Source organism: Gracilinanus agilis, chromosome 3 (assembly GCF_016433145.1).
Source record: "Gracilinanus agilis isolate LMUSP501 chromosome 3, AgileGrace, whole genome shotgun sequence".
NCBI lineage: Eukaryota > Metazoa > Chordata > Mammalia > Didelphimorphia > Didelphidae > Gracilinanus > Gracilinanus agilis.
This window is the reverse complement of record NC_058132.1, coordinates 640,906,870-640,918,449: the sequence shown is the minus strand read 5'-3', so window position 1 is coordinate 640,918,449 and position 11,580 is coordinate 640,906,870. Positions and strand designations below refer to the sequence as shown.

The following is an 11,580-nucleotide window of genomic DNA, read 5'->3' as shown; positions in this document are numbered from 1 at the left end:
GACGGGCGGGGGGACGGAGGCGGACACGGGACCGGGGCGGAGGCTGAGGCACTGGGAGCCGGGCCGGGGCGGAGGCGGGGGCAGGGCGGGGCCACGGGGAGGACGCGCCGGCGCGGGGCGGGGCGGGGGCGGGGCCTGTGGATTGCGTGAGACGCGGGTACGGCAGCAGCTCTGACAGACAGGCCGGGCCTGCCAGAGGGCCAATGGGAGGAGCCTGCGGCCGGATCTCCCGCGGGCGCTGTGGCAACGGGTGTGAGCGATGGCTCCTGGGGCCCAGGGCGAGAGGGGACACTTGAAAAGCCCGCCCCTGCTCTGACGACATCAGGCCAATCGCAGCGCTGCGCCGAGGGACGGCAGGCCAATCGCAACCCGATTCTGTAGGGAGGCGGACTGGGGAGCTTGAGTATTGAGCTCACGTGATGCCCTCCTTCCCTCGCACCTCCTATCCAGCCCTCCCTCCCTCCCCTCCCCCGCCCCTGGTTGCGGCTGAGCTGCGCTGTGGCGGCTGCGCAGTGGAGAGGACGCTGGTTGCTCCAGGTTTTTCCCCCCCTTAAAGGGTTCTAAAGCAACCCACTTGGCGCCGGGCAGAGCCCAGCATTTGATTCAGAGGCTGCGGGTCCAAGGCTTACTCTGGCCCTAGCGGGTGCCCTCCTTCTGAAAGACACCCTGGGCAATCCCCAGACCAGCTCCTGGAGGTACCCGGAGGCTCTGGGGCATGGCTCCCGGCCTCGAGGAGCCAGCTAAGGGGAAGCTGTGCCCAAGGCCGAGATCCTGACATCGAGGCTACATCCTGGATCCATCGTAGCCCGGCGCCGGGCGACCCCACCCCACACGCACACACCACGCAGCGTTGAGTCAGGGCATAGGGCGTGCTGGCGAGCCTGATACCGCGGGGTCCCTGGCACCCAGCTCCCCGCAGCGACCAGAGCTTGAAGGGGGGAGGGGCTGGAGGGGAGCCCCAGCACGTGAAGACTCCCGGAGGAATGAGCAGCTGAAAAGGATCTGTCCCAGCACCCTTGGAGCCCTCCAGGCTTGCCGGACGAGGAAGACGCCAGGCTCATCCCAGGTGCCCCCGGCCATTGGCCATCGCCGATGACCTGATGACTGAGGAGGAGAGAGTAAGGCCCAGGTCTTTGGACTGCTCCGCTCCTCTTAGCCCAACATCCTCTCTCCATGATCCTCTTCCAGTTCAGCGGACAACAGCCACAAGCCTTTCCTTAAGGCTGCTCAGACTTGCGCTTTGAAGGAAGCACAGAGCTGAGAGCCTGCCTCAATGCAGACCTGGACTCAAAAGTGGCCTCCGACACTTCTAGCCAGGTGACCCTGGATAGGTCACCTAACCCCCACGGGCTAGCCCTTACCATCCTTAGGTCTTGGAATGGATTCTAAGTATGGTTTAAAGGGGTTTGGGTTTGGTTTTTTTTAAGAGTGGAAGCAGGCAACTTTCTTTCAAAGGGAAAAACATTTGAGAAATGCGAATAAATTAAAACAGGAAGGGAACGGGCACGTATCTTGCTCATATTTCCCCCACTTTACAGTTGAAGAAGCTGAGACAAACAGGTTGAATGACTTGCCCTAGGTCACACAGCTATGAAGGACCTCAGGTCTTCCCGCCTGCAGGCAAGGCTCTGTGCCCACCGTGCCCCCAGTGCTCACAACTTACTACTCTCATGTTTTCCCAGGAGGTTGAGGGTTGAAACAGCAAACCAGGAAGCTTTCTATGGGAATGTTGCAGCAGCTTCACCTGCCCCTGGCTCTGTGCTCTGAAGACGAATCCCTCTGGGCAAGGCCTTTTAGGAGCCTCACCTTCTACAAGCGCAGGAAGAGCTGTCAGACCCTCCCTCTTCCTGCCAGGCAGATGGGCAGCTTTGGACCTACCAGGGGGCTCCCAACCTGACCCCTTCCCAAGGATGCCCCTGAGGCCAGAAGCACCTCTCCCAGGGTCAGTGCCCAGGGACTTCTTCCCAGAAAAGAAACAGAACATGAGGCCGAAGAAGCCCGGTAAATGAAAATATCTTTATTAAGAGCCCACCCTCTGCTTGCGCTGAGTAAGCCAAAGCCAGAAATGAAGACTGTCCCGGCTCTCCATGGCTAGGACAGTGCAGAGAAGGGAGGGGGGTAGCTAGAGAGCCAGGCTTTGTGAAGACTGGAGCCATTCAGAAGTAGAGTGACAAAGCGGGCTTTGCGTGACTGCACATGTATGATCTAGATTTAATTGTTTGCTGTCTCAGGAAGCCGGGAGGAGAAGGAGGAAGACTATTGGAACTCAGCGTTTTTAAAAATGAAAGCTACAAATTGTTTTTACATGTAATTTGAAAACGCATATTAAAAAGTATAGAATAATCCACCCGTCCCAGGAGCAATGACCCAATTGATTTCATTGTGGCTCTATAAAATAGAAAGTAGAGGTAGTGGTCAGGGGAGGCCAGAGGTTAGAGGTGTCAAGCTGGAAAAACAGAACCACTGACCAAGTCTTTAGTCATCCTCAGAGAATGGGCTGATGGGAGGAGAGATTGAGCCGGGGGATGGAGCCAATAAAAGGTCCCATACATTCTGCTGTCATGGACCCAACGGACCAACAAGGGAATTGCTTCCTTCTCTTTGAGTGCTGAGTCCTTCAGGACTGAGGTCAGTGCATGCTCTGTGGGATATACTCCTGTTCAAATGATCTCCCAGCCCTTCGTTTAGAGCCCCCATTACTGTACTCCCCCTTCAAAAAGCCCTTGAGATAAGTATGGCAGAAATTGGGAGTAGCACCAATCAGAACACAGCCTACAAAGACCACACATCCCTTGCACCATCTGGGTACAGTATAGTGTTTGGACTATAACCACTAGGAGAAACAGGACTGGAGACCCCCTGGTGCCTGGACTTTCTCCTCAAGGAAGTAGGTCTGAATGCTGCTGAATGACCTCACTGACCCCTTCCCCAGTTCTTGAAGCCTAAAATCTACCTCTTCTAATTTCGTTGAACTAACCCTGGTTCTGAGAAGGTCGTTGGGTCTTCATCTGTTACCTGGACAGAGGCCAATACGGGGAGAGAATAATTCCTTTGGTCTTTATTTTTGAGAGTTTCTCTATTAGGAGAAGCTTTGGGAAAAGGATCCTTTTTTAAGGGAGTCTGAAGGGCTTTCTTTGCTTAAAGGGTCATGTCTTTGAATACCAAGTCACCCAAATTACTTTGTCCATCTCTGTGATTCTTTTCTTGCACAAGTCTGGCCATGTTACTCCCTTTGCTCAAGAAGCTCCAGGGGCTCCCTGTTGCGGTCAGTCAATCAATCAATAAGCTTTAACAGGCAACAGCAATTTGTCAAACACTTTGCTAGGCACTTGAGATAAGGGACCATATTCTGGAATGGCAACTCATACCTACTAGGTTGGCTAAAATGATAAAACAGGTAGCTCAGTGGAGTGAGAGTCAGGCCTAGAGACAGGAGGTCCTAGGTTCAAACCCGGCCTCAGCCACTTCCAGCTGTGTGACCCTGGGCAAGTCACTTGACCCCCATTGCCCACCCTTACCAATCTTCCACCTATGAGACAATACACCGAAGTACAAGGGTTAAAAAAAAAAAATGATAAAACAGGGACCTGAATTTTCAGTGAATTTTTTGCCCCAGCAAGTTTTGAACCTCTTGTGCCAAGTGGCTAATTGCTTTTCTAATTCTTTCTTCCATAGTTCTCACCTCTTTTCCATTTTTTTCTTAGGAGTCTCATTTCCCTTATAAAAACATTTTTCATTATTCTTTTTCAAATTCTTACTTTGTCTATTCCAAGAAGGCTCGTTGAATTTGTGTTTGAGATTTGTTTTTCTTTGAGGCTTTACTTATAGATTGTTTTAAAAAAAATCTTCGTTTAAGCAGACCACCTTTCACATCAGTGTATTTATAAGTTCTCTCTAGGTTTGCAACATGAGGCCTCTGTTTGAGAAACTATCTCTAAAACTTAAGAGATGTTCTGGAGTCATTTTTTCCAGCTGGGTTTGTGTCTTGAGGGGCCCTGAAACCAAAATCATGACACCCTAATTTGCTCTTTCTTGTAGCCTACTTTCCAACTTTAGCTCTGATGTTAGGACTAGGTTCTGTTCCCTTCTGGAGAGAAAGTCTGTGCTGATCCTATTGGCTGCTTTCCTGGAGGCATTGATTGTTGTATTGTTTCAGGATCCCAAGGACATCTCAGGCTGGTGACCTATAAGCTTTCATTGTTCCAAGAGTGTCTGATCCAGGGCAAAGTCTTCTGCCCCTTTGGTCCGAGTTCCACAAATTCCTAACCTGGGTTTGGATCTAAGCAACAGTAGACTGCTGCTGCTCTGCCAATTGGGAAATTTGTTGGGTTTTTTAATTTTTATTTTTAAATATTTTTCCATGTTTGCATGATTCATTTTCTTTCACTTTCCTCTTCCCTCCCCGCTCCCAAAGCCAACAAGCAATTCCACTGGGTTACACAAATGTTATCACTTGAATGATCCAGAACAATTTTGAGGGACTTATGAGAAAGAACGCTGTACACATTCAGAGGAGGAACTATGGAAGTAGAACTACAGAAGAAAAACAACTGCTTGATCACATGGATTGATGGGGGGATGATTGGGATGAAGACACTAAACGATCACTCTAGTCCAACTATCAATAAAATGGAATTAGGCCTTGATCAATTATACATATAAAACCCAGTGGAATTGTGCATTGGCTACAGGGGGAGAGGGAAAGAACATGAATCATGGAACCATGGAAAAAATTAAATTAAATTAAAAACAAATGTTATCACTTGATACCTATCTCCATATTATTCATTTTTGCTATAGAGCGATCTTTTAAAGCCTAAACCCCAAATCACATCCCCATATATACATGTGATAAGTGATGTCATGCGTTTTGCCCTTGCATTTCTATTCCCATAGTTCTTTTTCTCAATGTGCAGAGCATTCTTTCCCACAAGTCCTTCAGGAGTGTCCTGGCTTGTTGCATTGCTACTAGTAGCAAAGTCCATTACATTGGCTTGTTCCACAATGTTTTACTTTCTATGACAATGTTCTGGTTCTGCTCATTTCACTCTGCATCAGTTCATTGAGCTTCTCCCAGTTCACATAGAATTCCTCCAGTTCATCATTCCTTTGAGCACAATAGGATTCCATCCCCATCAGATACCACAATTTGTTCAGCCATTCCTCAACCGAAGGACATTCTCTCATTTTCCCATTTTTTGCCACCACAAAGAGCGCAGCTATAAATATTTTTGTACAAGTCTTTTCCCTTATTATCTCTTTGGGGTACAAACCCAGCAGTGGCATGGCTGGATCAAAGGGCAGGAAGTCTTTTAAAACTCTTTGGGCATATTCCAAATTGCCTTCCAGAATGGTTGGATCCATTCACAACTCCACCAGCAATGCATTAGTGTCCCAATTTTGCCACATCCCCTCCAGCATTCATTACTTTGCTTTGCTGTCATGTTGGCCAATCTGCTAGGTGTGAGGTGGTACCTCACATTGTTTTGATTTGCATTTCTCTAATTATCAGAGATTTAGAACACTTTCTCATGTGCTTATTGATAGTTTTGATTTCTTTATCTGAAAATTGCCTGTTCATGTCCCTTGCCCATTTGTCCAATTGGGAAATTTGGCTGACTCAGAAGGACAGAATTGAAGGTCCCCTTTGGGCTGAGATTCCCTTCCACCCGGGGTTATTCCTCTGCAGGCTTCAGACTGCATTAGAAGCTAGCAAGTCAGAGCTAGACTAGGACAGCTAGTTTCTGAATTTCCTCTTCTCTAAACCCTTAATCTCTCTTTACCCCAGACACGCCCTGAGCACAGGTCACTTCCTCCAACTGCCCTGCATCTGTGATCCAGAAACAGGGATCCACAAAGCAGCTCATTGGCATCCGTTTCTTTTGAAGCACACCCATATGAGTCGGAGCCCTCCTCTTGCCCTAGTGTATGGCCCCTCCCTGGTGATGGGGTGCTCCATGAGGTGTTCTCCTAGCCAGACCCTGTGCTCATTCAGCCCAGACTTCTTTAGGCCTATTCCTCTGCCAGCCTGGACTGGACAGATGACTGCCTCATGTTGACCCTTTCCCAGTGCCTTTGCACTCGTTATCCCCCAAGCCTACATGACCCTGATGCTCACCGGCAGGGGCAGAGGCCAGCCAGGGTCAAGGGAACGAGACCCATTATGGTGATTTGACTAATGTTAGCAAAGGAACTGGCCATGAAGGGCAGAGTCAGGATTCCAACCGAGTCTTCTGGCTCTCCATCCCGGGCTCCTGTCCCTGACCTTTGATTCCATCCACATGCTCTTTAATCTCTCAATCTGATTCAATTCAGTTATGTGTCAGGGGTCTGCCATGTGCAAGCCACATGCTAGCCCAGGAGCTACAGAGACAAGAGGAAACCCTGTGCCTGCCATGGAGGAGCTTCTGCTTTACTGAATGGACATGACATGGAAACGAGGAGATTCAAGTGACCTGAGGAGGGAGGAGAATAAGGAAAAGCCACCCAACAGAGGTGGTGCCTGGGCTGAGCCCAGAAGGACAAGAAGGTGGCTGAGCGATGGAGGCACAGGAGAGCAGCGCTTCAGGGGCACAGCCCTTCTGGGGGGAGATGATGATGTGCCGAGTTCGAGGAACAGCAAGAATCCTGGAAGAAAAAGAAGAAAGGGGAAGAACGGAAGCTACTCTGAGGGAGGCAGGCAGACACTTGATCCTAGAGACTTTCAGTGCCAAGCTAGGTGGGCAGGGAGAGATTTGGAAATGAAGGCTATACAGACATAAGGCAGTGATCACATCATTTAAATGCCAAGCAGAGAAGTTCCTTTTTACCCTGGAGGTAATAGAAAGCCTCATAGGAATTTGGAGAGTTCTAAGAACTCATTCCCTTTGCTCTTTCCTATCTAATAAAGCTTGTGTTGTTGTTGTTCAGTTGATTAGTCGTGTCCAACACTTTATGCCCCCGTTGGGGGTTTTCTTGGCAAAGATATGGTTTGCCATTTCCTCCTCCAGTTCATTTTACAGCTAAGGAAAAAGAGGGAAAACAGGATTAATAAGTGATTTTGCCCAGGATCACACAGCTAGTAGGTGTCTGAGGTCAAATTTGAACTCGGGTCCTCCTGACTCCAGGGCCAATGCTGTACCTACCCAGCTGCCTCAGAGCTCACTCAGTGTTTGAGAATTATCGACAGGGAATTTGGATACTTCCATTTTTCCTCTGCCCTTTTAGAAACCCCCAGTGCCAGGCACACGTGTTTTGGGTTGGACTATAGACTTTACAGCTGTTTGGGCCCCTAGCGTGGGTGGGAGCCGTGGACACAGTCAGATTGTTGAGTGCCTTTATTTGTTTTAGAGACTTTTCTTATTTTGTTCAAGCTCTCTTAGGATGGCCAGCTCTTAGTCTGACCCTTTCCTTTGTAAATTGTTGGGGTCGGCAGCTCCCAGACGCCCTGAGGCTGGCTGCAGACCCCCCGCAGCCTGCTTGAAGTTCGTCTCTGCAGGTTTGCCACACCGAGTTTCTCCAGAGGTCCCTTTCGGGGAGCTGGCATCTAGCGCGGTGCTTTCTCCCAGGGATCCGTCCCCAGAGCCCCCACGCTGCGGCCCTGCGGAGAGCTTGGCGCTGGGCTCTGGGTGGTGGCCGAATATCAGACCCATCCCTGTCCTGATGAAAGACTTGGGTTTTCTGGCTACTTTGGTCCTTCTGTGTTATTTCCAAGCCAAGAGATTCTTAAAAGGAAAGTGTGGGAGAAGAGAGGCCTCAGGCTGCCCACCTAACTGGAGGTCTACAGAGCCATCAGGCCGACCTCATTGCCGTGTGCTGGGACATGTGAAGGGCATACCAGCGCCGTGACGGGAAGTTGAATAGCCTCCATCTGGATCGACTCGGGACGATTCTGAAGATCGCCTGGCGAGAGAAGGTCCCGGACACTGAGGGCCCTTCTTGAGCCGAACTGCCGGGCATTCAGCCTCTGCTGCAGGCTGGCCGCTTTGGCCAAATGCTAAACATGCATTTGCCTAAAAGACTATTTTATGAAGAACTCACACAAGGCAAGTCCTCACAGAGACGTCAGAAGCGATACAAGGTCTCTTAGGAGAGACATAGGATACCCGGGCACAGTCCATCCTATGCCTACATCCAAAAAGGTGCTGTGCTCTGGGTTAACTGGGAAACAACACAGAAACCACCAGGAGCCAGAAAACCCAAGTCTTTCATCAGAACAGGGAGAGGTCCAATATTCGGCTGCCACACGGGGCCGCACCCCGGGGACTCTGGGCACGTGTCCCTGGGAGAAGGCACGGCGCTAGTTGCCAGCTCTGAAGAAGGACAGAACTTGGGGGTCTCTCATACCCTCTGGAGAACTAGGTATGGCAAGCCTGCATGGACCAACTGTAAGCAGGCTGCGCGGAGGTGTCAGGGAGCGGTCAGCTATGCCAGTTTACCGAGGTAAGGGTCAAATGAAGAGCTGGGCCTCCTGAGAGAACTTGAACAAGATAAGAGAAGCTTCTAAGACAAATAAAAGCTCTCAACATTTGACTATGTCCCACCCACACGAGGGTCCCAAAAAGCTCTAAAGCCTATAGTTCAACCCAAAACAGGTGTGCCCGGCACTGGGGTTTCTAAAAGGGCAGGAGTAAAACTGGGGCACCAAATTTCCTGTTGGCATGCCCCCTTTTGGGCAAGGCTAAATGCAGCTGCCCAAACAAACGGGCAAATGGGTGATGCTATCGAGTTTTTGACCCTGTTACTAATGGTGGAAAACTTTGGACATAAGTATGGACAGCTGGCATTTGGGGGCACCCCCCAAAGACCCGGCGCATTGACCGCAGGCCAGAAAGACAGGCAGTCTGCCTTTGGCAAAAAATGTTAACAGCACAAAACATCTACCCCAAGTCCTGAAGTCTTTCCATGTATCCGGATGGGGGGTCCTGATGTGATGACTTTGGCATTCTTTCTCTCCAGTAGATTTCTCCTTCATGCCGATGACTTCGTTTGCTGCAAAAGAAAACAAGAGGGGGGCAGCTGGGTAGCTCAGTGGAGTGAGAGTCAGGCCTAGAGACGAGAGGTCCTAGGTTCAAACCTGGCTTCAGACACTTCCCAGCTGTGTGACCCTGGGCAAGTCACTTGACCCCCATGGCCCACCCTTACCACTCTTCCACCTATGAGACAATACACTGAAGTACAAGGGTTTAAAAAAAAAAAACAAACAAGAAGTCTATGAACACATTCTCCAATAGGACTTGATGGACTTTCGGCATACTTACTCATCTATAGGATTAATATATGTTGCTAATTTGGGCTTGCATTAACCTGCTATCAGTCCTTCAACATTCCTTGGCATTGGAGCTTAAGTCAATTTTGAAAGTAACCTCATTAACAAGTGGCAACCACTTATTATTTCTATTTCCCTCTTCAATACCAATTACATAAAAAATCCACAAGCTACATAATCAGAGAAGAAATTGCCAAAGTAATCACATAGAGAAAGCAACACCAAAAATAGACACAAAACAAACTATAGGAATATAAAAGCAGAAATAAAATCCACATCACAGGTTAATCAGGGCTTGTAAATCCCAAAATAGCCCTCTTCGCTGTTTATGGGGAAAAAATAACTATCAGCTAATACTGAGTAATGTTTCTAATTAAGTGTCCTATTATTAAAACTCCACAACCACACTAAGGAGGCTCGCCTAACAATTTCAGCTTCAAAATAATTGTAAAGGTCAAATGCAAAAAGTCTCAAAACTAAAAATTAACTCCAAAAGTTCTTAAAACTAGATACTTCTAACTCCGCACACACTGAACATCTCCACAGCCCGCTTGGCGGAGGTTTGTGATGGTGGGGATTTTAAAAAATACATTTAACTACATATTTAACACGAATGGCCGAGACATTTTACTCCTATCGACTGTTATTTGAATTTCTTCAACTCTTTTATACTTCCAGGAAACTTTAGGAATGAAATACCATGAAAGAAACAAAGCAAAAAGTCTGCAAATAAAAATTATCGCGGAAATAATTCTCCTGTTGTGGCCATAATGCGAGATATCCTAAGTTACCCGAATCTCTCCTTTTTTTATTTTTAAACCCTCACCTTCCGTCTTGGAGTCAATACTGTGTATTGGCTCCAAGGCAGAAGAGGGGTAAGGGTAGGCAATGGGAGTCAAGTGACTTGCCCAGGGTCACACAGCCAGGAAGTGTCTGAGATCAAATTTGAACCCAGGACCTCCCATCTCTAGGCCTGGCTCTCCATCCACTGTCAGCTGCCCCCTACAGTATTAATTCTAAAAGTTAATGAAAGTGGGAAACCAAAAAAAACAACCAACCAAATACTTCTCCGTTTCCAGTAGCTCTTGGGTGTTTGGTGAAACCTTTCTTCTATAGCTGTGAGGTTCTTTGCAGAGATGTTTTCGGTAGCTTCTTTTCTTCCAGATCCAGGCTGTCAAAATCTAGCCCAGGATCTGACTCCCCAAGAAGTGACTTGAGGTAATAGTTAAGGTTCCAGGAATTCTGCATGAATTCTCTTTTTCAAAAAATCTGGCAAAATGAACATTAGTACATTTTGATAGATTCACCCACCGGCCAGGAGTGGAGTGGTAAAATGCAGGCTGCCCCTAGAAAACTCCCTGGTGGGGAAGTTCTTTCCTAATAGCCATCTGGGCCAATGGTTATCGAGCAGAGAAAAAGAATAGTCAAAGGCAAATGCTCAATCAGGCCAGTCTCCCAGACTTAAAAAGAAAAAAATCAAGGTGACCCCCTATAGAAGAAATAATCATCAGGATGTATTAGTCCTTCAATGGACTCTGGAAAATGTACCTAAAAACGCCTCCAAAAATGCGGCTACAGTGCATGGCTTTTACTTCTAAAAAAATAGAATCCATAAGGATTTCTCACCATACACAAGACTTGGGATTTGTAAAGAAAATCTTAAAATTCCATTTAAATCAGAACATCGTGCTTGAATTGCAATGGCTATCTATGCCCATTTTTCCCCTTCTTACCCCAGTTTCCCTCTCCCTCAGCTGTGCCCTCCATCTCCTTTCTTTGGCCTCAGGCAGAAGTGGCCAGGAGGAAATTTGTTGGCCAGTTTCTAAATGCTCATGAAAGCAAAGCCACCCCACCTCACCCCCCAATATCTTGTCTTCTGATAACAATGACGTGCAATAACAAGGGATGACCAGTCGGATCTGCCGTGCACCATCCTAAAACGAACCTTCTTCACTGCAGAATGCACACGCTCATCAGAAAACCCGGCTCTCTGGAAACAAAGGCGAGCTTAACAAGAATGTGAAATGGTGGCCCTCCAACCAGCAGCCTCTCGCTACCAGCATTATGAGAAGTAAATGGCTGCTGTGACACTATTTCTCACATTTGCCATAACAAAACTGGCTTAGGAGAAACTCAGCACATTGATCGTCCCCAAATTCCCCTGGTAGCTGGTCCTTTGCACAGGGGACTGTTGCATTGCTCATACTTGGATCCAGTCACAGTCTGGGAGCAGTGAGCAGCGAGGAGGAGGAAGAGGAGGAGAAGGAGGAGGAGGAGGAGGAGGAAGAAGAGGAGGAGGAGGAGGAGGAGGAAGAGGAGGAGGAGGAGGAGGA

General features: G+C 48.3%; 1 protein-coding gene across 1 annotated transcript in view; it reads right to left on the bottom strand.

The window, feature by feature from the left end:
• Nucleotides 1-7,631, bottom strand: part of ACAP2 (ArfGAP with coiled-coil, ankyrin repeat and PH domains 2) — a 127,274-nt gene extending 119,643 nt beyond the window's left edge. The window contains exons 1-4 of the mRNA XM_044669497.1: nt 7,384-7,631; nt 6,503-6,627; nt 777-945; nt 162-266 (exon numbers count right to left, since the gene is read on the bottom strand). Of these exons, the coding sequence (XP_044525432.1) occupies nt 162-266; nt 777-945; nt 6,503-6,627; nt 7,384-7,631 (647 nt within the window). The remainder of the gene's footprint in view (nt 1-161; nt 267-776; nt 946-6,502; nt 6,628-7,383) is intronic.
• Nucleotides 7,632-11,580: the final 3,949 nt, after the last annotated feature.